Here is a 26,057-nt window from a genome sequence, read left to right on the forward strand (position 1 = left end):
GCAACACTGGCAGTCCATCCCTAAAATCTAATAATGGCAGTCTTTTCCTAATTTGTATAAAATATTAGATCAATAGAATTTTCTCAATTTTTTCAAAAATAAATCTTTCTTAAATTTTTGGTGCCTTCTGCCACAAAGTAGTCAATATTTGATGGTACTTGATTTAGGCACACAACTATATATTTACAGTAAATTTTTAAAAATAGTGGTCCACAAAGTGTACCATAACTTTCTAGGTACTCTGCCACCTGGACCTATTTGAAAATTGCTGCTTTGAGCTCCTAACCTTCTCTTCAATTAAAAGGATTTGGAATAGTCTAACATGAGACAAACCAAGTATTTGTTACCCAGAATAAAATTATATTTCAAGTTAATAATTTCTTACATTAAGATCCTCAGCTGATCGGCCACATCTTTGTAAATAGACATTTCCAAAAGGGACTCCTGAATATCATCTTTTTTGAGCCAGGGTTTGATTTTCATAGAGTATAAGGGCACATCAAGGAGAAAAGGGTTGCTGTTTTAACATTTGAAAAATGTTTCCTCTTTAGCAAAATAGTGACAACTAGGCTGCATATTCTTTACTCCGTTTTTCAGATGGCAGCATCTTGTATTAATTAGCACACTTATGTGGTAGTCCTTTGCTGCTGTGTTCTAACATACGATGGTTGATGTTGACAGGAGAAAGGAAGAGTCAGACAAAAATTATTTTGAAGGCACAGGCTATGCTCGTGTTCCAACTCAGCCAAATGCTCCTATCCCAACCTTTGGACAGACAATTCAGACCACCGTGGACAGAGGTTTGCTCTTCTTTGCAGAAAACCAGGTAATCTGTAACAAGCATCCAAATATTACCAAATATTTCCATTCAATTTAGCAGTTTGGGGATGTGGGTTGTTATAAACAACCAATTAGATGTGAATCATCATGTGCAAATGTAACCAGCATCCTTTTCCTTGGCTCCATGTACTTTCTTTCCATTAGCTGGGAGTGTGCGTTTTAATGAGGGCTAGTAATCAAGAATTTGAGAACATGCCACCAAAATGTGGGAGGAATCTCCCTTTTCCTGTTCTATTCTCATTGTCAGTTTTATTCTTTGCAAACTACTGCTCAACGAATAACTACTTAATCTGCCTCAAAACATGTGAAGACCTCCGGGGTCTCTGAGATCTAGACTGTTTGACTTCCTGCTGTTTCTGTCTTGGTCTGACTCTAGCCAGGCTGTGTGGGATTTTCTCAGCCTGACGCTTGACTTTCCAAGACTAGGAAGCTTCTCCACATTCAAGCAGCTGGGATTCCTAGGGACCATTCTTAAATCCATTAGGTTAGAAAAGTTCAAAGTGACACTGCAAGTGATCCTCAGCGCCATCTGCTGGTTAATGGAGAGTTGGCGCGATGTTGGCTCTTGCTACATGGGCCTTGAGTTGAATGCTCCAGAGGAAACCAGGAGCCTCTGTAGTCTCTCACAGGTAGCGTTTCTGGAGAAATGTGGATCAGCCCATAGGCTCTCTGGTCTGAGAACAGGGGTTGATATAGAGCTTGGGACTTTAGTAGACCCTTCTATCTGCAGGGTGGGGACACAGACCTGGTACAACAGTCCTCTCTGGGATTGGTCTGGACCCTTCAGGAGATTCCAAAGTTGACCCAATTCTGATGGTTTGGGAAGGTCCCAACCAGCCTGAAGCATGCAGAGAGTTGAAAGTCATACAGCATCTTCAGGCAAGATATTCTTTGTATAACAAGGTATTCTTTGTATAACATTTTGAAGTTCTTGGAGACTAAGAACCAGAAATACTCCTTATTTTAGAATAAAACTTACATAATGCCATTACATAAGAAATGATCCAGAGAGCTGCTGTTAAGTACAATGGCTCATTGCTTTCAGTGAGTCGGTGTTACTGTTGTTTATGAGCTGATGATCCCTAACCCCACTCCCAAGGACAGGGCTTAGGATCCAGAGAAGGACTGATTTTCCCTTTAGGTAAGGACTCTAGCCCTGGACTTCAAAGAGAGGCCTTCCTATCGTTAGGCGACTGTGCAAGAGCAAAGCCTTCAAGCCCTAGTCAGAAATTCCTCAGCTTGTCTTTCCATTAAGGAAATAGCTGATTCAATTATATGAATACACTCGAAAATATAAAATTTTATAGCCACTTTGGAAGACAGTTTGGCAGTTTTTTACAAAACTAAACATTCTCTCACCATCCCATATAATTCAGCAAATACACACCTTGGTATTTACCCAAAGGGGTTGAAAACACCCACACAAAAACCTACACACAGGTGTTTATAGCAGTGTCATTCATAATTGTCAAAACTTGGAAGCAACCAAGATATCCTTCCATAGGTGAGTGGATAAATAAACAGTGGTACTTCCAGACAATGGAATATAAAAGTCAGCTCTAAAAAGAAATGAGCTATCAAGCCATGAAGGGGATGTGCTAACGATCAAGATGGACATGGTTCCTGCCCTCAAGGACCTTATATTTTAGAGAGGAAGATAGGAGTAAAACAAAGGTGTGCTGTTAATAGGTTAATTCATCACAACTGTGAGGAGTGGTATAGATGAAAAATTGGGGGTGAAACGAAGATGTATAACATTGTATTAATTTGTTTTCTGTTGCTTGTAACAGAATACCTGAAACTGGGTGATTTATAAAGAAACAAAATTTGTTTTGGAGGCTGGGAAGTCCACAGTTCAGGGAACACATCGGGTGGTGGCCTTCTTTCTGGTGGTGACTCTCTACAAAGACACAGGGTGTCACATGGCAAGAATGGGCTGAGCAAGAGAGCTAAACTTCTCACTTACTCTCCTTATAAAACCCTCAGAACCAAGCCCATTATTCCATGAATGGATTGATGCATTCACAAGAGCACAGTCCTTACAATCTAATCACCTCTTAAAGGCCTCACCTTTCAAATGCCATAATCAGATTTCCCACCCTCTTAGCACTGTTACAATGGGGTCAAGTGTCAATGAGTTTGGGGGGACATTGAAGTCACAGCAAACAGAAAAGACTTTCTTGAGCAAAGGATGCTTCACCTGACACCTGTAGGACAAGTAGAAGATGGCATTTGAAGGGGACAGGACAGAAGGGGAATTGAGGCAGGGGGAGGGGAGTGAAGAAGGCCTGGGGGTGGGAAGGGCAGGGAGCACTCAGGGACAGAACGGTGGCCTGTGTGTCTGGGGCACCAAGAGCCAGAGGGAGTGCTGGTAAATGAAGCTGAAGAGATGGCCAGGGCCTTGCAGCTCCTGCTGGGGACTCAGGGCTGAAAGCAAAGGAAAGTAATGTGCTCACACTGGCATTTTCAAAAGACTGCTCTGGCTGCAAGTGGAAAATGGATTTGAGAGGGGACAGAGAGGACACAAGGAGACCAATGGCTTATTGCTGTGCAGTCAGGCTGAAGACGTTGTGGCTGAGACTAGGTGGGATGAAATGGAGAGAGAGTTAAGAAATGGCAGAATTCACGAGATGTGATTAGATGGGAGAGAGGGAAGAATTGAGAATGACTCCTAGGTTTGTAGCTTCCTCAGTCCGGTGATCAAAGGGGAGTGGGGGAGGGAGAGCATGCACGCAGTGTGAGGGCAGGAGAGACAGTCTTGGCAGCATGTGGGAAGCATGTGGATCATGTGTGCTGCATGAGATATTCTGCAGCTGAGGTGCCTGGGGGTCATGCAAGCAATAGCATAGCAATAGCAGTAAGGCAGCCAGACGGACAGACGTGGCCCTGAGAAGACAGGTTGAGGCTGGAGAGAAGCATTTGGGCTTCATTGGGTACACCTGAACTGGAACCACAGGGATCACTGTGATTGTTGAAGAAAAGGGAATGGTGTGAGGGAGGAAGGAGTCCTGTGCGGGGTCCCCAAGGAACCCCCAACTCGAAAATGGAAGGTAGAAGGGGATGAGCCAGTAGATGAGGCTGAGATGTAGGAATATATCAGAAAACAGAGGTGGAAAATGCCTGGGGTTTAAGTAAGACCCCATCTCTCTCCAAAAGGCAGCCATCGTATTTTCAAGTGACATTTATGGTCTGTATCTTCAGTTTCCATTCTTGCATGCTGGTTATGGATCATGTGACACAGAGTCATGATAATAGCTAGCATTCACTGTGTACGCCCTTTTAACATGACTTAGGATATTTAATCATCACACCCATCCCATGAATTAGATATCAAGCCCTACTATCCCTTTTAATGAAGTAGGCAGCTGGAGCTGAGAGCAATTTGTGACTTGAGAGTAATAAGTCACAACACTCTTGCTCTTCTTCAGTAGACTCTTCTGGTAACCTATGTTGTTTCCTTACTCTAGGACCGCTTCATATCTCTAGATATAGAAGATGGCAATATTGTTGTACGATACAAACTGAATTCAGAGCCACCAAAAGAAAAAGGAATTAGAGACATCATAAATGACGGGAAAGATCATTCGGTATATCCTTTGAGTCTGTTTACTTGAATTGTTAAATGTCCTTAGTCTTTTAAAATTAAATCAGTGGGAAAAAAAACAAAAACCTTTCTATTACCAGAAGAATTTATAGTTATTAACTGAGGGACATGTCCTTTTAAAATTTGAGCATTTAGGCATAAAATATATAACATATATATGACATATATAAACATGGTTAATTTCAAATGCAAACATATCCATTAAAATGTCTTAGTATCATATTTTTGTCCAAAAATGCTACTGCTCAGAGTCTTCCTACTATCTATGTAAATGAATCTGAAGGGAGACAAATAAGAACTTAATAGCTCTGACCCACCATGATAGGATTCTTTTGTTTCCCGTTGCTTGCTGATTCTTCTTTCATTTATTTCAGATTCTGATCAAAATTGGAAAAGCCCAAAAACTTATGCGGATAAATGTGAATTCTCAAAACATTAAAATTGAAGGTGAAATATTTGATTTTAGTACATATTATCTAGGAGGAATTCCAATTGCAATCAGGGAAAGGTAAGACGATATGGTTTTTTGGGTTTTTCTTTTTTTTTTCAAAAAAGAGTAGATTTCCTCTCTTAATGGTTGTGATTGCTACCAATAAATCTAGGCTATTTTGTTTAATTCCAAAAACAAACAAACACAGGAAGGTAATTTTTCAGTATTAACAGTGTTAAATGGAGTCAAACAGATTGTAAATACTGAATAGTGAAGCTGGTCATTCGAAAGGGGGGACTGTGTGTTACCCCCATTGTCATTCTTGGAAGGAGAGAAACCACAAGAATATAGTTGGGTTGACAATGCTGCCAACAAGCAGAACAGAGGCTTTAGCTCTAGGCCCTTAAAGGCAGTATAGGAGAGTGCAGGCGACCCATGTCTTGACAGGCAGCACTGGGCACTAAAAGCTGGGGTTGCCACCTTTAAGAAGTCTCTCAAAGAATATAAGACTTATTGCACTATGTCTCATTCACATTCATATGTCTCAGGTCTTACCTGCCCCCCCTTACATTCTATTGAGCGTGGAAAAGGTACATAACTGCTCCTTGGATGAATGAACACATGAATGAATTAAATTAATTCGAAAGGCAGTAAAGTTTAATCTGAATGAGAAAAAAAATCTGCCACTTTGAGAATGCACTTAAAAATAACTTCTACATTTTGTTAATTTGTTTGTGTCCTCCAAAAAGGCTTTTTAGATAGCTGATAATGTGTGAAAAGAAGATATCCTGGAAGGGTTAGTAGAACCTCATGACTAAGTTAAGAGTACTCCCAGGGTGTTTGATTATAATCACTTTTATAGGAGCTCTGAAGCTAGTTAACCCTTTCTAATTTATAAATCAGTTGAAAGGAGTACTAGATGTGATTTATAAGGTGCTGTGCAAAGGTATTCTTTCTTCTAGAATTCTTATACACGTGGGCATCTGTCCATCCCTAGTAAAAAGGCATTAATCTTTGTTTTAGAATTGTCAGAGTTACAGGTGGGAAAGCTCAGCACTTTAATAGAGTTTGGGGATGAATGTCTTTTCTCCTTGGATTATTTGAACTGGAAGGGACCTTGCAGATCCTGGTATGTAACCCCTGAATTTTATAAGTGAAGATGTGAGAACCAAAGAGATGATGTTAATATTTAATATCATCATCAATTAGCAATTTAGCTCTGTAGGGGCAACCAGGCAACTCTTCCAAATGAGGGAGGTGTCCCTATCCCTGGCATCAGTGGAAAACCCTTACAGACCAAGTGCTCAGACCCAATGTGGCACAAAGCGAGCTCATGTAATCAGTCAACAGCTTTGCTCAAGGGATTTTGTGGGTGTTTTGTGTTTTCTCCTCTCACTGTAGTGTATCTTCTGGGAATGGGGACCCAGATATTGGAATGACTTGTTTAAGATTATAGTCAGAAATCACAGTCTGTTAATCCCATCTGCTTCCCAGGAGAAGAGCAAATTATACCTGGTAATGCCAGAGGGTCTGACATCAACAAGGAAATTTTTCCTGAGGACCTGCACCATTGTGTGACAGAGTGTAGTAATAAAAGATTAAAATGAAAATAATTTGAAAAGTAAAAATCAGTCAAGGATCTACTGAACATTTACTAAGTACCCAACAGTGAGTTTAGGATTACATTTTATTCTATTGCTCTCTGAAATCTGCCTACACAGCCACGGAGCTGGCTAAGCGTCTGTGGACAGATTGGCCCAGAGTATACATACGTTCCCCAGCACAGGAACTCATCAGTACAGCAACTTACACCCCCATGCAATCATATTCCTTTAGCAAGCACGTTGAGGCCCTGTATCCTGGAGTAAATGTGCAGGTCTACTCTGGGGAAAGCCAGGGTAGCAAGAAACCCAAGGACTAATGGAAATAAATCTTCCATTTTAACACCTCTGCTGTAAATAACTTGCTCTGCAGGAAGAAGTCATGATCACTTCCAAATGAGGAAATAATCACAATTTTGAGGTTATTGTAAGAATGAAGTAATATTACCTTGAGCAAAATAGGTGCTGTGTATCTATTAACTGCCTTTCTTTCCCTTCTTTTCCTTTTCTGCCACTTCTCCCTTCCTTTGACCTACATTCTATTCAGAGAGGGAGACATCAGGGCATCTTGATGTCCAAGAGACTGTTGAAACCCAAGAGGGAGTTGATCTAAAAATATGTATGAATAGACAAGCTCCAGGAATTAAAATAAACTTTCCTCCTCTTCTGAGGCAAAAAGCCATCTTTATAAAATAATTAAGCTTATGCTGCAATGCCAGTGAGAATTTGTTTCTTCCTTTTCCTTTTAATGAAAGTTAATTTTATGCATAGCACATGTAGCTCAACTGTTTATAATGAATGCAGACACCTTTCCATTTAGCAAAGTGAGCTGCCTTAGGGAATTATAATGAAATCAGCTTTGGATTTTCTTAGTAGATCATTTGTTTAAGAAACACAAATATTTGCCTGGATTTCAGTCAGTTCATGTGTGTTGATGCTTTCTGTGAATTCAGCTCCAGAAAGACCCAGAAGTCAAATCAAAGGGGAACTACCAAGGCACCACGTAGGAAGAGCTGCTTTTGAAATGGCTGTCTCATAATAATGGCAGCCATATGGGGATAGTTATTAACCCTACCATCTCACATTGAGTCCTTGCATTGTACCAAGCACCATTTGAGTGTGTTACGCATGTTAACTTTTTAAAACTCATGACAACCCTATGAAACAGATGAACATATTCCCATTGTATAAAAGAAGAAAGAGAATCACAGAGAAGTTCAGCTGCCTGCTGAAGCAGCAGGAGCAGGATGTGAACCTAGGCAGCCTGGCTCCCAAGCCCACAGCTCTAGAGCAGCTCTATTTTGTGAGTGCTCATGCCCTTTTGCCATGTACTGTTCCAAGCTCTTCCTGTGTCTTAACTTGTTTAATCCTCACAAGAACCCATTGTCCAGGTTGCACAATCAGGAGGTGGTAGACATAGCATATGAACCCAAACAACACTTTCCATTGTTTCAGTTTGGCATTAAGTTAAGCCACATTTTTCATAATTGAATAGAACCAAAAAGTAACACTTAGTTTTTTTTTTTTCTGAATTTACAGTGGCTAAACTTAAGAGTAAACAGGAAAAAAAAAAAAAAAAAGAGCAAATAGTTATCTAGAGCATTCCAGGTTCTTATAAATTATTAATTTGTTAATATATTTATATTATATATAGTACGACATACCTGTGCACCATGCAATGCATGACTGGGGGCTGAGGATAGGCAATTGTAGATATCATGCATCTGCTATGTCTCCATACCTTTTGGGGACAGTGACCATTCTGTCAACATTAGTGTCTGCCTTTTTAATTTAAATCTGGGAATGCAGACCCATACAGAGAGGAAGTAGATTTTCCCAGCATCATCAGATGAGTAGCATTATAGGAGTCTCATGGATCTCATGATCCATCTCTTCATTTTTGTATCCCTGAACAGGTTTAACATTACTACACCTGCTTTCCGAGGCTGCATGAAAAATTTGAAGAAAACCAGTGGTGTTGTTAGATTGAATGATACTGTGGGAGTCACCAAAAAGTGCGCAGAAGACTGGAAGGTAAGAGAAGGGTTCAGAACCTTGCAAAGGAATGCTTCCAATAAACCCATCATACCCATTTACATATCAACTTTTGACTTTTTTCTGGTAGCACACAGTATTTTAGTGAACTAGCTCATATACACTCCCCAAGTACTTGCAAGGTACAGAACCTTTTCAGGTTTGCATATTAAATTCATAGGAAAGTAGGAATACCAAGTATACACACAAAATCTTACAGATGATTGGTAACTTATTATGCTTAAAAGCAAACTCTCTTTCTGAGGCTTAAATCACATTAATTGGTTCGGATGAAGTGACATAGAGTAAGATACCGTATTTCAGCCATGAAATGATTACAGTGACAGTAATTTATTCTATGTTTGCCTTTCAGCTTGTGCGATCTGCCTCCTTCTCCAGAGGAGGACAACTCAGTTTCACTAATTTGGACTTCCCATTGCCCAGCCACTTCCAGGCTTCATTTGGGTTTCAGACATTTCAGCCCAGTGGCATATTATTAAATCATCAGACACGGGTATGAAATAATGCATTAATATTGAACAAGATTTAAACCTGACTCAAAGTTTGATGTCAAAAACAATAGAGAGATTTTTGAAGGTAATGTAGTTGGGCATTTTGTCTATCATCACAATAAATGCTACGGTATGGTTCAACCATGAAAATTATTTCCTATCCTGAAAACAATGAAAGTTATTCCCCATCTTTCCCTAAAAGAAATCAGGTTTAGAAAGTATGTTATAATTTACAGAACTAAATTTGTGTGCATATATGGATTCATTTTCATTTTTCTCAGGTATATTTTATGAGTTAAGGTGAATTATAACTTATAAGTAATAATGTAAAGTTTTTTAGATCTAAGGGAAAGAAATCAGAATGTATCCCTATTATTCCTTTTGATTACACAAACGATAGCTCTCCAGATGCCTTTTCTGCAGTAGCTAGTTGGACAATAATTACACCTGGGGAATAGAAGAAAATAAAGTCCTTTGCTCTTTCCTCACATGCAACAGAGCCACAGAAATTCTCTTCTCAAGGAGGTAACCTCTATAACTGAAGAGGATTTAGCTCGTGTGGTTATATGGGTATAGAAGTCAACTAATACTTAGAAATCCCCTTGTGGATGGAGTGGAATTTTAAAATAGGAGTAGAGGTAGAATACTGTCATTTTGGATTTGTTTCTTTAGGATTGCAGAACACAACAGCATCTAGTATCTCTTAAAAGAACAGATGGTAGATCACTCTGTGGCTATACGGTATCAGGAAGGCCTTTCCTGTCTTGATATCTTGCTCACCAGCCTTATGTGATCATTTTTTAAAAAAATAATCCTAGAGAAGCACATACCAGCACTTAGACTGTGGGGGTGGCTTTTCCATCAAGGCAGTATGTTTTGACCTAGCTGTTTTGACGCTTAACTCTTGTTTCCTTTGTCACATGTAGGAACACTTAGTACATAAAACGCAAAATGATCAAAAGCAGGTGGAAGAACTGGGTTAGCAAAAGATTAGATCAATCCTGGATAATGGAGGAGTCTGAGAAATATCCTAGGGACATTGCCCTCAATTTCATAATGGGTTAGGTTAGCTAAGAAATATATATAAATTAGCATTCTTTTATCCAATTCATAATGAGTATTGCCAATTGAAAAAAAAAAATCAACACAAATTAAAACCAACAAAGGCTGTAACCACGCACTGTAAAAATTGTGTTAGACTAAAAGCTCACCAAAGAATCACATTTTGTTGAAAACCATAGAAATTTTACTTAGTAGGAAAAAACATGAACAAAACTGAAATAACTGCTGAAATGACACATTTTTAATAAATAATAGGAAGAGTCAAATCATCTTGTCAAAATTTAGATCTGCAGAGTTTGACATGGAAAATTGGACTTCTAGAAATAATGACCATAAAATAAAAAATTCATAATGACTAAAGAGAAGAAATCATTGTTATACTCTTATATGAAAAAAAGTTGATGAATCAAGTCTTTGCTGTAAAATTTATTCAGAAGGGAATTGATCCTGATGGAAATAACTTCGGCAAAATAAAAGTAAAAATAGAACCATTTATAAATAGTTTAACTGGTTTGTATAACTGATTGAGAAATTAAATTGGCCTAATAAATGTAGGTCCAGAAAAATGATTTTGACATTTATCAGTGCTGAAATAATTTGCATAAGGTTTTTATATTCATAAACATAGAGTCAAAATATTAAAAAATAATCTTTAGATCAAAATGGCAAACTCAGAACATTTGGGTCAGAACATCCTGACTGTTTCATACATGGTTTTGGTCATAAATTCAGTATTGATACATCCATAAAATCTTTAAGTGCAAATTAATTGTTGATGGGTATATTCTATGGTGATTTCAGACAAGTAGCCTGCAGGTCACACTGGAAGATGGTCACATTGAATTGAGCACCAGGGACAGCAGCAGCCCAATTTTTAAGTCTCCACAGACGTACATGGACGGTCTACTGCACTATGTGTCTGTGATAAGCGACAACTCTGGGTGAGTGTAATGGTGCTTCTGCCAGAGCCGTGGGAGTTTTGCTTTAGCTTAATGGAATTTTCTGTTATCCTCTAACAAAATATTTGTCCTTGATGCTGAAACTATTTTACCAGTAAGTCTTGGCTGCCTTCTTTGTTCTATATTAAGTTCCTCATTAAAAAAATAAATCAGTTGGATGGATAAATAAATAATGGTGTATTCAAAATGGAATACTATATAGCCATGAAAAAGAAAGATCTAGAACTATATATGATGATGTGGACAAACCTCACAAACATGATGTGGAGCAAAAGAAGTCACACGTAAAAGAGTTTATCCCCCATGATTTCATTAATATAAAGTTCAAAAACAGGCAAAACTAATCTATTCTATCAGAATTCCAGAGAGTGGTTACCTTTGGAGAGAGAAGGATGTTGGAGACTAAAATGGAGCACAAGATGGGTTTCTAGGATGCTCATCTGTTCCGTTTCTTCATCTAGGCATTGGTTATGTTGGTGTATTTATGTTGCAAAAATTCACTGAGCTGAACACTTATGATATCTGTAGTTTCTGTTCATTTGCAATACTCTAATAAAAATATTATGTGCAAAAAGAAAAAAATTAAATGCTCTTTAGAAATAAGTCTACTTTTACTAGTTATTTCAGCTAACAGCTATTGAGCCAGGTCAAAGACAATAAATTGCCCATATGGCAAAAACCTTTTCCCAGCAGTTCTCACCCTGGTTTGCTTCCCTTCTCTTTCAGACTCCGGCTTCTCATTGATGACGGGCCTCTGAGAAACAACCAAAGGCTACAAGGCTTTGCAAATTCCCTGCAATCTCTACGTCTGGGTGGGAGTCATTTTGAGGGTTGTATCAGCAATGTTTTTGTCCAGAGGTGGGTGATCTTTCCTCTGTGGGTGACTGATGAGAACAGCCTGCCCACATAAAGGGCATCTCACTGGCCCCATTAGCAAAGTCACATGTCAGCACATGCTGCATGAGGCTCTCCTAATACAAGCTTTCAAAACACCCTCTTTAGCAAGATATACACATTAAAAAACAAACCAGCAAAAAACTCCTGAGCCCCTCCTCCTTTTGAAGGAGGAGGTTTGGCACAAAACCTTGGAATATGTCTAGTTAAAGTGATCTTTCAGACTATGGCCCTGAAAAATATTTGCACGGAAACTTTATTTCATTTTAATCAAGATTGTACAATTAGATTTACCCAGCTTGCCACAGTTGCTGGCTGGATTTAGGGAACCAAACTCTTGACCTTGGTCTTACAAGGCTGCATTCTAACCAGCTGAGCTAACTGGTTCTCAAGGCCAAGGAATTGCACGGATCAGTGCAGTGCTAGGAAACCATGTCACCGCAACATGGAATGTGACTTTTAGTAGAGAGAGTAGAGCTTGGTGCCTCAATGCAAGTGTGTAAATCTTTTCTTTCGATACAAAATGATCATTTTTAAATAATAGGTGTACTCTTCCTTAGGTCACAGGGAGGGTTGGGTGCTATCCATGAAGCTCAGGCTGGAACTTTCCAGCTGCCATAATGGTGCCATCATTTGGGCACTGACCTCTTTGGCCAGGCTGAGGCTCCAGGTTCTTATTCCCCTCCTGGTTGCTGAAACATTTTCCTTGAACATCTAGTTCAGTGATTGGAGCAGGAAGTGGGAGTGATGGAGAAGACACGAGGTAGTTAGCACCAGCTTTCTGCCAGTGTAAGTCTCAGACAGCAGTCATGAAATAAAGCAAATATGTCTGTGAGACTTTCCTACTCAAATGTAGGTAGATAAATCCTTCCATTAACTCCCCTCTGAGGTTTCTTGATGTCTTACCATCATTTTTTACCATCTAGTGCCCATCTTTCCCCTCTGTGCATATTTTATTTTCATATTTCTATATGACATCCATTCCAAAGAAAGAACTATAGTATTCTGGCCCTGCCACAATCCTGCTACAATCCTGCCACAATCCAACTCACTAAAAGTTTCTCAAACCCTTCTGCTGGCTTCTAGATATGAAATATAGTGAGAAATGAAAGATTACCTAGGAACCACGACAGTAAGAATGTGGATTTTTGAAATGAGCTCTCTCTACCATTGGGTCTTCCTCCATGTGTCAGAGTTTTCCAGCAGCTTCTATTTTGCCCTTGTTTCCAGGTTATCACAGAGTCCTGAAGTCCTAGATTTGGCTAGTAAATCTACCAAAAGAGACGTGTCCCTGGGAGATTGCAGTTTAAACAAACCTCCTTTTCTAATGTTGCTCAAAGGTTCTACGAGGTTTAACAAGGCCAAGACTTTCAATATCAACCAGGTAAGTGTCAAAATGTTACCCTGGGGTTCACTTCTCCCCAGAGGAGTCTCTTGAGCCTGCCTGTGGGAGATGGTGGGGACGGGATCCCCTGATCCCATGGTGGTCAGTGCCTCCATGAAGTGGCATTAACATGCCATCAACAGTTGAATCACACCAAAATGTCAAAGTGGCTGTCTTTTAGCTTTTATTTTGTATCTTGATGAAAAATTGGCAAATTTTGCAGTCACAGAACAAATAGAACCTTGACTTAGGTTCTAAATTTCTGTAGCTGATGTCTTGCTCCTTTCACACTTCTGCTGTGTCTCCTGCAGGTCCAGTGATTTTCTCTAGAATACAAGGGCCATGCCCCTTCTCCTACCCACAGAAGCCCCCTCTGCTCTGAAGCAACTCCTATGACTGGGTGGACACCTGCACCCAGGCCTGGTCGAAACCAGGGTGGTTTAACCTTGACTGCACATGAGAAACACCTGGGGAGCTTTACAGTCCCAGTGCTCAGGCTGCATCTGACCCAATGAATCAGAGCTCTTGGAGTGGGCCCAGGCACCAGCAGTCTGTAAAGCTCCCCAGCTGCTTCTTATGTGCAGCACTGAGCTAGACTGAAAGGAAAGGAACTCCTTGTGTGGAGGAGCGAAGCATTGTTATGAATTGGACACAGGGGTAGAACTTAAGGAATTCCTTGCCCTGCCTGAGGTCAACAGTGACCTCCCAGGTCGGGGGGTCATATTTTATAAGATTAATGGATAACACTGAGCACCCCCAATAGCCAGGCTTTACACAACGCCCTCCAAGTCGGTTTTCTCACTAAATCTTTGAATAACCTTCTGAAGTAAGTACTATTGCTAGCTGCATCTTATAGAAAAGGATGCTGTGGTTTAGAAAGATAAGCAGGTTGCCTGGACTCCCACAGCTGGAATGTGGAGGTGGATTTCCAGGCCAGGAGCCTGTGCCCCCTGAAGAGCAGCGTCCCTTGCTCAGCACACTTTTCTCTTAACGTCAACCACATGCTGCTCGTTACTAATATTTCCCTGCTGCTCAGTGATCTGGGGGAGGGTGAACAGATAATCCATAATAAAAATGTTTTCTGCTCTTAAGAAGAATATACTCCATAAATCCCAAAGGTTTGTCATTTTACCATTATGAAAAGAACATTTTTAGAATTGCCTCATCAGAAATGAAGTCATCATATATTCATTTTTTCATCGTAAGGCTGAGAGTTACTGAGAGACTAGGTTAGCATAGTGATAGTAGAACCGAAGAGAAGGAAATGGATTAAAAGCTGTGTAGAAGATAGAATATACAGGATTCAGACAGTAATTGAATTTGGGAGGCAAGCAAGAGGCAGGAGTTAAAATAATTCTGAGGCATCCAGTCTGGGTTGTTGGATGGATGGAGATGCTGTTGAGATCTCCAGGGAGATAGGAGAAAAACATATTTGGAGGGGAAGAGAATGAATGAAGTTTGTGGCCTATTGAGTGACAGGTGCCTGCAGGACATCCAGATGGAGAGAGTTGGTGGGAGTCTTTCAGGTGTCTCTGAGTGGGCTTTGGCAAATAGGGTGGGACTGGGGGTTTTGGAGGGGGAGATGTCAATGAATCCACTATTTAATTTCCCCCCTGTTCTATGCAGGTCCCCAGATTAGATAGAATAAGAAATTAGTTCTGTCTCCAATAGCAGAGAGAATGCAACATAGCTTAATGGTTAAGTACTAGGCTTTGGGGTCAGACTTCTGGGCTTCGTGTCGGGCTTTATCACCTACTGTGTGTGTGATCTTGAATGATTATTTAAACTATCTGTGGGTGTATTTTTCTCCAATGTAAATGAAGATAAATAATGGTAATATCTCATGATGTTATGAGGATTAAATGAGGTAATAAACACAAAACACTTAGAAAAGTGCCTGGCACATAGTGAGCATGCAGTCAATGTTAGTTATTACTATGCACACTAATAGGAACCTGGATGAAAGAGATATAATATGCCTCTTTCATTTAGTGGTGCAGCAGGAATTTTCCTACCACAGGAATCAGGGGGTTCTCCAGGAGCTGGGTCTGGAGTAAGGGTCAAGTTCAGGAGACAGAGTATTGCTGCTGTATGAGCACAAGCCCAAAGCTGGGCAGCGGGATATGGGTGGAACTTGAAGGTGCAAGGCACTTTGCATGCATTCGCTCTGATCCTCGCTAGTTTTCACTGTCTCTCTCATTTCTCACCATGACCCTCAGAGAGCAGAATGAAATGCCAGCTTTACAGGTCAGGAAGTTGAGTCTCAGAGAGGTTTAACAAGAACTTGCCCAAGAGCAGTTAGCAAATAGTAGAGTCAGAATTCACACTTAGGGCTGTAGCATCCCAAAGAATGTGCTTTTCCAGACACACCACATGGCCTCTGTGGGCTTGGAAACCTCAATGAACAGTGGGAAATTTGGTAGAGAAAGGAGACTAGGGGTCGGTAGCTCAGAATCACACACTGGAGCCAGATGAGGCAAGCCTTGTAAGACCTATGTAATTTGGACATTTTTCAGTCAATGTAAAGCCATTGAAAGGAATGCTTTAAGTCATTTAAAAGTTTAAATATTATTAAACTGGCAGCAGCCTGTGGGATAGTTTGGTGTAGGAAAGGTCTGGAGACAATGAGTCAAACTGGCAAGCTACTGCAATAGTCCAGGCAAGAGAGTCAGGCTTACTTTCAGGGCAGAGGCACTAGAAATGAAAAGGAAAAGAGTGAAAGCAAAATATACCAGAGGGGAACAGTAGGACATGAAGACTGACTGGATTAAGAGGCAGGGGAGGTGGGTGTCAATCATGACCAAAATTCTGAGCCTGGATGCCTTGAAGGACGATGGTGCCATGAAGAGAATCAAGGCAGTCTTGGTGGCAAAGACTTGTTAATCATTTTTGTTTTTTTAAACAAGAGGTAGGTTTACTTTTCAAAACTGTTAATCTTGATACTAGTGCTTTGACATACAAAGAAGACTCTTTGAATGAGGCCCGCTGGTGTGAGTCCCAGGCAGGAAATCCCAAGTTGGGTTCTCATCTCAGTAGGATCAAGATCTGGCTGTGATTTAAGTAATTCACTTACCTTCCTGGTGGGAATGTTTGCACAGCTCCATTCAGCAATGTGCAAGCATAGAATGTTTTAGAGAATGGATATCAAGTTTGCATTCTGAGCTCCATACCCAGGAATCGGGCTGGGGAGGAAAACCTGATCTTGAAGGAATTTGGATCTGTTGGGAAGCCTTTAGCTGCCAGCTCCAGACAACTTGTTGCAAAATGGCTTAAACGACAATAATCATCATCTCACATAATGAGCAGTTCAGGGATAGGTGGAGCTTGAGACCTGGCCCATCAGGACCCAGCTCTGCTTCCCCACAGCCGTCTTTGATCTATCCTGTGTGGTTCTGAGAAATACATCCTCACTGGACAAGCTCCAACACAAGAAGCACTGATTTTGCCTGGGTTTCTCTGTTAGTATGGAAACGTTTATCAGAAGCCCTGCCCCCAACTTCTCCTTGAGATTCATTGGCTAGGAGGGGGGTCACATGTCCATTCCTGAACCAGTCCCTTGCAAGGCAAATCCCCACCTTTTGCTTTGACTAATAGAGATTTCCACTGACCTCTGAGCCCAGCGGAGAGGCATGGGCACTTCAAAATCTGGGCTCTGCAGCAAAGGAAGGAGGGGAAGGGATAGGGAATCTCAGCTTCCTGCAACAATTTTTCTAGTCACATTTGATTTTTATTACTTGTTTTTTAAAATGTATTTTATTGTTTTTCTGCATTAAAGCTCAGTCCTGTTCAAAAGTTCAGAGCATCATTCAGTGCAGGACAGACTTCTGTGCATGGGTCAACTTTGATGAAAGTGGGGACAAGATGTGGTCCCTTCCCCCACTCTTCTCTCTCCTCCCTGGGTCCTTTCACCTGCCCTGCTGCAAAAGCTCAAGTGAATGGCCACAAGGGGGAGGTGGCGGGTTTGCCACTCCACATTCCACTGGCTGGCTGTGGGCATCTTGCGATACTCCCTGGTGGGGAGGGGCACTGGATACCTGCTGGTCGCAGGTGCAGCAGCTTTCAGAAAAGAGACAAGCCTTGCGTAGGACAGGAATAATATGCATCCTCCCTAGAGTGGGAACAAGAGAAAGGAGTATTTAGACTCTCCTAAACTTTGTTTCCCCTAGAAAATGGCCCACTGTCCCTTGCTGTTTTATACCTTCCTGGTGGCAGAAAGCCCCCAACTCAAAGCCATATTAGGACACAGATGGGGACCAGGAGGATCTGGCTGCAGGAAGGGTAAGGAGCTGAAGAATGAGCTCTGACCCTCCGTTCTGCCCCTTTGTGCCAGTCAGCCACTAAAGAAAGGGGTCTTGGTGAGAACTTCCCATCCCCGTGGTCCTATTTCCTGGGTCTTCTGTTTCTCTGAATTTATCTCTTAGGATCAAGAGTGAAAAATTTAATAAGGCTCTTAGCAAGATAAGCATTCTTCACTCTTTCCCCTGGTAATTAGCTGTCCTAATTGTTTTGCTCCTCTCTCTTGCAGCTATTGCAGGACACACCAGTGGCCTTCCCAAGGAGCACGAAGGTGCAGTATGATGTACAGTCTTGTCCACCACCTGCTGGGGCCCAGGCCAGGCATGGAGCCCTCCAGTTTGGGGACAGTCCCACTAGCCACCTGCTATTCAAGCTTCCCCAGGAGTTGCTTAATCCCAGGTATTATTTAACTTTCCTGCCCCAGCACCAGCTCAGAACCTGACTCTGCGATTCTACCCCAGGGAAGTCTAGCTGGCATGCCACTATGCGCCTGTCACTAATAAAGGTGGCACTACTGTGTTCCCGAAAAGAGGTGCTCACCTGCACAGGACAGGGAGCTTGACTGCGTGCAGTGCCTGCACCCCCCAGCTGGAATGCAAACATGGGGCTGTACTGCTCAGAGGCCGAAACAATCAGCTCAGCTCAGTTTAGAATTGACAGTGTTCTAAAAATAAGACTGAGATTCCCCCCTCCCAAGCTGCTATTTATTTCTATGATAAATCACCTTTCTTCTCTTGCATTCTACAATGAAAGGAAAATCATTCTTTTAGGTAGACTCAGTGCCAGATAGATCATTTTTAGAGAATACATTTGGACTTACTGTGCTTACAAGTTGCATCTCCTTTGGGGAGGAGGGAATGAGCAGAAATATTAATTATGTCAGAAGACAGTAGAAAAACAAGGTTTGTCATTTCAGGTGATTGAAGGAGACATAAATAAAAGGGTACCAAGAACTCACTCTTTCATGACTTCTCTACAGAGGCAGAATTGCCCTGGGGTGGAAAAGACCTGGCTCTAACATCTGGCTTTCAATCGCTGCTTGGCTGCTTGCCACTGTATGACCCCAGCCAGATGCCAGTTCAGCACCTCTGAGACTCAGATGTCAAGATAGGACTAGATGGGAAGGGGGGTTATTGTGGGAAAGCTTGTGAAAGACGGTGGGGAGGGAGCCTGCAGCCGGCTGTGGCCTGAGGATGCCTGTGAAGGGAGAGGCGCAGGGAGGAGTGTCCGGCTGGTAGGGGGAACCTCAGAGTGCTCTGAGAACATCTTGGCCTGCCACATGGGGCACCCCCAAGCACAGGTCACCTCGAAGAAGGGTCCAGTGTTGGGCATAAATGGCCCAGGTCTGTGACACCCTCCACATTCAGTCCTTGGCTGGGAGCAGGCCCAGTGCCACTGCAGATCCCAGGGTGTGGCAGCTGGGGGCTGCCAGCCACAGTGCCCCCACAGCAGGTTCTCTTGAAGGGGCACAGCTTCGTAGTCACCATGCTATTTAACTTTTCTAAGCCTAAGCTTTCCCTCTATACCTGTCTAACATGTTTGAGTAAACTGCTGGATCTGTCAATTTTCTCATCAGTAAAATGGGGTTAATAATGCTTTCCTTGTGTGAGGAGAGGTGATAGCTTGTAAGGAGACTGGTACTTGGATGCCCGCTCTGTAAGCCATGGGTGTGATTCACAGAAAGACAAATGTACAGCCCGGGCTGTTGCTGCACGTCTACGATGGCCCAATAGAAAGTCTCCTCATTTGTCAAAACTGTGCTAGCAGAAGACCAAGGCAGAGGCAGGGGTGACTGTCCTCTCAGTGAGCCCCTCCCTGGCTACTTCTTGGTGGGGAGGCCTCACTTCCCGTCACTGTACCCCACCCCCCGCACCTTCTCTCTCAGCGCATTCAGCGTGGTGAGTTACTGGCTTCTGATGATGATTCAACCCCTGAGCCTTCCTGTCCAACACTAAATTATATGTCGTAAATAAAAAAAGTAACATTTTTAAAAGTGAAAAACATAGTCAATCATTGGCAAATATAATTTTTAAATTTTAAATTATTTTAGTGTCAAATGTTGTAGCAATCAGATTGTATTTCCAGGAAATTGCAAGATTTGGAGTATTCTGTTTCTAATTCCGATTTGCATTCTAGCAATGTTTTGACTCTCCTTTAGAACTGGTACCACTATTTTAACCCTTGGGTGAATATATGAAAATGGTCTTTAGCTCTCTGCCCTACCCTCCCACCTCCAGCAATGAAGAGTCATAGCTGTAGTATCACATACTGGGGGTTGAATCTACTGCTGCCTTTTTTGGGCGTTAGTTAGTCTTTTCTGAAAGAAAGTTGCTTTAAGAAACAGTTCTGGAAAGCAAATGTCAAGTCTGATCACCAGCCCACATATGGAAAGTGCTTTAATTCTGTAGCACATCCTAATATCCTCCTTAATTGGCTAACCCTTGTTCTCCAAACCTCTGCAGTAACACACAGACACACCAAGAAGAATACTGAGCAGTGTTTCCATCTGGTTGATTTAATTTAACAAATATAGATTTCTTTTTCATTTTGAAGAACATTGCCCTCAAGGAAACTTGCTAATCTGAAGAATAAATATGCATCGTGGGCTCAGTATTAAAAAGCAAAGAGAATCAGCAGTGTAATTTATTTTTCCACTTTCAAGGCTCTGCCTCCACATTTTCCATGTAGTGTTTAACTCGGTGGTAGCTATTTATTGAGTGCCTACTGTGTGTCAGCTCTGGGGATACAGCTGGTAAGAGGATAGACCCAGTTCCTTTGCTGTGTGTGATGTACTTGGACATGAACCACAGGGATGGGTGCTGGCAGCCTGTTAGTACCTACACCTCCTCCTACTCCTTTCCATGCTGCACCTTCACGAAGCCCTGCTAGTGCACCTGAAACAGTTCAGGGGATGACACGTCCCTCACTACATACCCAGTTCCCAGCACAGTGCTTTGTACATGCCGCACGGTCATGAAATTCTTGGTGGATGGATGGATGGATGAATGTGAGTTTTCACAGAAAGCAGAGCTTGCTCAGCCAGGTGTGCATATGACATGTAACTGTTATGCAGATGCATATTAACTTTCATTTTCTCCTTCTACTGCATGACATTTGCTCAATTCCTCTTCCATCATAGGTGAGGTCCAAGAAGTGTAGAGATGGGTAGGAGAAGGTGGATCTGTGCTTCTGTGCCTTTGTGTTAAATATGTCTTACAGAAAGAAAATGCTTACCTGATGCTTGTCACATCCTTGTGTTGTTCCAATTGTCCCCCTACTTCCCCCACAACTTCTTCTCGGTGAATATATACAAAATAGAATGCATATTCACTGGGTTTAAAACGTACAGGCTACTGAGTGAAATAAGCCAGTTGCAATAGGACATATACTGTATGATTCCACTTACATGAAGTACCCAGAATGGTCAGATTCATAAAGACAGAACGCAGAACGGTGCTTGCCAGCGGCCGGGGGGGGGGGGGGGGGGAGACTGGGGAGGAAGTGTTTAATAGGGCCAGAGTCTAAGTTTTGCAAGATGAAGAGAATTCTGGAGATTGCACAGCACTGTGAATGTGCTTTTTAAGCATACACTTCAGTGGTGTTCATGCTCAAAAAGTGGTTAAAATGGTAAATGTTATGCTATGTGTATTTTACCATAATTTTTCAAAATGTAGATCTAAAAAAAAAGTCCAGGCATGTTCCTTCTTGCCATGTGCTGGGACTTCCACCACTAGCTCTGTCTCCCATAGGAGTGATGCACAATGCAGGGAGGAAATCACACGAAACCGTCGACAGCTGGAATATAATGGCTTTTTTTTTTTTTGTGTGTAAGAAAATGAAATTTATTGCTTACAGTTTCAGAGGCTTGAAAGTCCAAAGTCTAGGGAACACATCTGGTGAGGGTCTTGGTGGTGACTTCAGTGACACAGGGTATCACAATGGGAAATGGTGGAGCAGAGAGAGCAGAGAGCATAATGGCTTTTAAAAGTTCCCAGAAAGATGGGTCATTTAATCAGTACATGCCTTAGTTTATCAATTTGAAAACTGGAGTTTTGGGTGTTCACTCCCCATCATCTCTCCCAGCTCTGAGATTCAGAGAAACACTAAAAACCTCCATTCTCCTTCATCGCCTGTGGCTTTTCTTTCTTCACAGGTTTGCTGTGGACATGCAGACGACATCCTCCAGAGGGCTGGTGTTCTACTCAGGCACTCGGAGCTCCTTCATGGCTCTGTATCTTTCCAAAGGACGCCTGGTCTTTACCTTGGGGGCAGAAGGGAAAAAGCTGAGGCTCAAAAGCAAAGAGAAATGCAGTGACGGCAGGTGGCACACGGTGAGCCGGGCTGCGGTAGGACCTCCACGTGGTTTTGAGTGGCTGAAAGGGGTGACCCAGCGTTCTTCCCGGGCACCAGGGCATAAGCCCGGCGGGGAGCCTGTGTGCTGAGCACCATGTCTTAGTACCGAGACTGTGACTTGCACCACGCGGAGTCCAACCTTCACTCTGCTTCCTCTGTCTCCTCCACACCCCCCTGGGCTGCCTCACTCCCCTCGCCTACTCCCACCCCTGCTTCTTGGTCCGTTCACTCCTTTGGGCCTGCAAGCCCCTCTCTGGGCCTGGAATGCCTTCCCCATAGCACAGGCTTAAAGACCCACATCCCAGCATCCCTGCCCCTGCCTGAAGGCACCCAGATTTGAAGAAATAACAGTTTAAGGCAGGAAGGGACGTATTTGATGTTTTCTTTTCTTTTTTTTTTTTGGTCTTTTTCGTGACCGGCACTCAGCCAGTGAGTGCACCAGCCATTCCTATATAGGATCCGAACCCGCAGCGGGGGAGCGTCGCCGCGCCACGGGCTCGGCCCCTATTTGATGTTTTCTAATGAAGGAACTGGAACCCAGAAAACTTAAGGAACTTAAGAAATGACATTCACTTAGTCATTTAACAAATATTCCATGAGCTGCTCTCCTGGAGCCTATAAACAAAAATGCTCAGTGTAAGGTCAGACACTGGCAAGTGCTTTGAGAAAACACTGGAGCAAGGTAGGAAATGACAGAATAGGGAGACCATGTGTTTTAAATAAGGGGGTCAGGAAAGGCCTCCTATTGGAGGTGACAACCATGCAGCATTATGGGGAGGGTGTTCCAGGCAGAGGGAACAGCAAATATGAAGACTTTGAGGTGGGAATTAGCTGAGTGGACAAAATACAGAGTGATAAGAAATGGGATTAGAGAGACAGGCAGGGCCCAGATCATTTCAGCTTCAAAGGCCAAGCTAAGGATTTTGGATTTTATTCTGAGTGTTCTCTGAAGCTTTTTAAGAGGTTTAAACTCTTATATGAACAGATATATATGTATCTATAACTCTCTTTAACTGAAGAGACTAAAGGAGGTAGAAGTGGGGAGCCGGGTGGATGCTGCTGCCTTTGCCTAGCAAGGCTGTGTGGAGACGGAGAGGCTGGGGTGTCTGTGAAGGTTGCATGGGGAGCTTGCTGATGGGTTGCCTATAGAGCTTGCAAGAAAGAGGGGTCAGTCCACGTCCTATGACTTGGGCCAGCAATTGGGTCAGTAGTGGGGCATTCACTGAGATGGAGGAGATGGAGAGGAGGTGGAGATGGGAGAGCAGTTAGAGCTGGGGAGGGCTAGGGGTTCTGCTGTAAACAGCTCAGGGTTGAGGGCCCATGTGTAAGCAGACAGTAGAGGCTTGAGGTCACAGCTGGGCATGCAAACCAGGGCATCATTGATGAATAGTCTCGCAGCCAGGAGATGACACGGTCCACCCTAGAGCCCGGGGACCCTAACTTTTAGCAAACAATTTGAAACACTTATTCCTCCTGTTAGAGAGAGGTAGACTGCTTGCTCAAGGGGTGTGCAACTTCCCTGCACTCAGCTCTGCACAAACCTTTCCTTCCCCCCATGTTGCACAGTCTTCATTTATTTATGTGCCTTTAGCTGTTTCTCTTTTGTGTAAGTTTTCAGATTCATAATATCTGTTTATTCATTCACTTTTGAGCAAACTTTGTTCAGCTCTCTTTTTTTAGCTCAGTTTGTTCAATATCTAACATAATCGCACAAAATGATGGTGATAATAATAGCAAGAGAAAAATCTCTCATTTTTTAAAGCTATTTGAGGGGGCAGAAAAACATTTTTTAAAAAATTATCTATGACCACTAATAAAACACAGCACCAATTGTCAAAGATAAAAATATGATTCGCTTATTTTCTTTCCTCTGTAGGTGGCATTTGGGCAAGATGGAAAAAAGGGACGCTTGGTTGTGGATGGTCTCAGGGCCCGGGAGGGAAGTTTGCCTGGAAATTCCACCATCAGCATCAGAGGCTCAGTTTACCTGGGATCGTCTCCATCAGCGAAACCAAAGGTAAGTAGTAATGCTTCAGCACTGTGGATAAAAATAATTCACTTTGTAATATAATCATTATAATTATATGAGATATTCAAGAATCTCAAAATACTGTAAATGGTTTTTTAAATATCTGATTAATGTTCACAAGCCCACAGAGAAGGTGCCCATTCCTCATTCCGCAGCCTTCGTTTTTAAGGTGTGGGTTGACACAGACCCTGAAGCAGTGAATATAGGGCTTCTCCGTGGCTTTATAAACATGAATTTCTTAGCTTCTCTTCCAAGGAATGAAAAAACAGGTATTAGGTTGCAGATAGAGATTTTTGATTAAGACAGTATTTTCTAGACTTAAGTAATTTGTGGCACCTTGGCCATCTCTGCCATACCCAGGTAAGCCATTTACATAGTAGTTTGTTCTCCATCCACTCACTATTTAATTTAAATGTATTTTTAAAGGATCTTTTTCTCTCTCTCATAAATAGAAACGCAGTATCCTTCACCGTAAATGGTAGGTAACCATACAAATAAATATATGAAAACAAAACAGTGTTACTGAAGTCTGGTAGATAGTGTGACCTCCTTCCCTTCATTTGGAGAAAAGGGAACTTGACAAGTGATCAAGTGGTGTTTGAGACTCCTGAGCACAAAGTTAAAAGCTGTTCCTGGTCCTACTTAGAAGGCCAGAAAGAGGACTGAAAAAGGAATATATGTTAAATGAAAGTGTGTTTTAATGTTATTTGGTATTTGGAATAGAATGATGTCAAGAATCAAACTTAGGGAAACGTTGGGCTAAGGGGAAAGTCACAGCTCCCTCTGTCTTCCAGGAGGAGGGGTGCTCCCCTGGATTTGTCAAGTTCAAGGCTGTGATGGGGCCCAGCCCAGGGCAGAGCTCTGTGAGCATCCTTTCCCTGCAGCTCCCCTGTGCACTGCCAGAGCTCCCTGCTCCTGGGCTACTGCAGGTTTGCTGTGCTCTCCCGCAAGGTTAAGCAAAATGCTCCTGTCACAGCTCCCTCTGTCCTCCAGGAGGCGGGGTGCTCCCCTGGATTTGTCAAGTTCAAGGCTGTGATGGGGCCCAGCCCAGGGCAGAGCTCTGTGAGCATCCTTTCCCTGCAGCTCCCCTGCACACTGCCAGAGCTCCCTGCCCCTGGGCTACTGTAGGTTTGCTGTGCTCTCCCGCAAGGTTAAGCAAAATGCTCCTGTCAACAGCTCAGGCCTAGGAACTAAACACAACGCCAAATGCTCACCACCTTGCCCCTCTCCTGCAGAGCTGGTAGCACATGCTGGTGTGATGTTTGCTTGCAGTGGGGGAGGGAAGGGCCTAGACTCCAATCTGGGCCTGGAAATGGACGTAATTAAAGCTGGTCTTGCCCACCAGATTGGATCCTAAGTGTTCAGGCTGACCCAGCCCAGGCCAAGTTGTCTCCACAGGGCTTAGCCTGGCGCCTTGAGTTTTGCACTGGGATTTGATCTTCATCTCCCTAGCAAGTAATAAAGTACTGTTTTGCTTTATTATATACAGTAACTTTTATATGTCTATTATAAATAATGTATAACATATATCATATTTAATGTTAATTATTAATTTATTGATAATATTAATTATTAATTTATTAAATATTAATGTGTATATTAACATATTAATTCCTGAGGAGGATCCTCAATGTTAATGTTTGCTTTTCCTCAAACTCTGGATCTGTTTCCTTCTCAGAGAAGTCACAGGATGGGGTGGTTGTTCAGGACACAATTTGGATCTTTTTCTGACCTGGATAAACTCTCTTACCCACCCTTAGTCACACCCAGCATCCTAACATCTGGGGCCGTTGGTGGCTCCCCATTTACAATATTCTTTACCAGCCAAGCTTGTTTTTGCAACCCTACTTCAACCTGGGAGATTAAGCACTATATGAGCCCTCCTCCATGTCCTTTCAAGGGCAGGTGACACCCAAGCAAGCAGCATCTGCTTGTGAATACCAGACTTCCAGAAGCCTTCAGGGATCTAGTGTTGGGTTATGGCCCTTCCTAGAGAGTCTGAGCTTGGCTTCGTTTATAGGCTCTTCATTGTACAACATCACAAACCTTAAGAAACCAA

At 42.4% G+C, this 26,057-nt stretch overlaps 1 protein-coding gene across 1 annotated transcript in view; it reads left to right on the top strand.

The window, feature by feature from the left end:
• LAMA3 (laminin subunit alpha 3) overlaps window positions 1-26,057 on the top strand; it is a 242,277-nt gene that overhangs the window by 210,532 nt on the left and 5,688 nt on the right. The window contains exons 60-70 of the mRNA XM_063076630.1: window positions 682-826; window positions 4,308-4,427; window positions 4,819-4,952; window positions 8,392-8,509; window positions 8,883-9,023; window positions 10,885-11,024; window positions 11,769-11,900; window positions 13,167-13,320; window positions 17,846-18,015; window positions 21,770-21,947; window positions 23,846-23,986. Of these exons, the coding sequence (XP_062932700.1) occupies window positions 682-826; window positions 4,308-4,427; window positions 4,819-4,952; window positions 8,392-8,509; window positions 8,883-9,023; window positions 10,885-11,024; window positions 11,769-11,900; window positions 13,167-13,320; window positions 17,846-18,015; window positions 21,770-21,947; window positions 23,846-23,986 (1,573 nt within the window). The remainder of the gene's footprint in view (window positions 1-681; window positions 827-4,307; window positions 4,428-4,818; window positions 4,953-8,391; window positions 8,510-8,882; window positions 9,024-10,884; window positions 11,025-11,768; window positions 11,901-13,166; window positions 13,321-17,845; window positions 18,016-21,769; window positions 21,948-23,845; window positions 23,987-26,057) is intronic.

Source organism: Cynocephalus volans, chromosome 13 (genome assembly GCF_027409185.1).
Source record: "Cynocephalus volans isolate mCynVol1 chromosome 13, mCynVol1.pri, whole genome shotgun sequence".
NCBI classification, from domain to species: domain Eukaryota; kingdom Metazoa; phylum Chordata; class Mammalia; order Dermoptera; family Cynocephalidae; genus Cynocephalus; species Cynocephalus volans.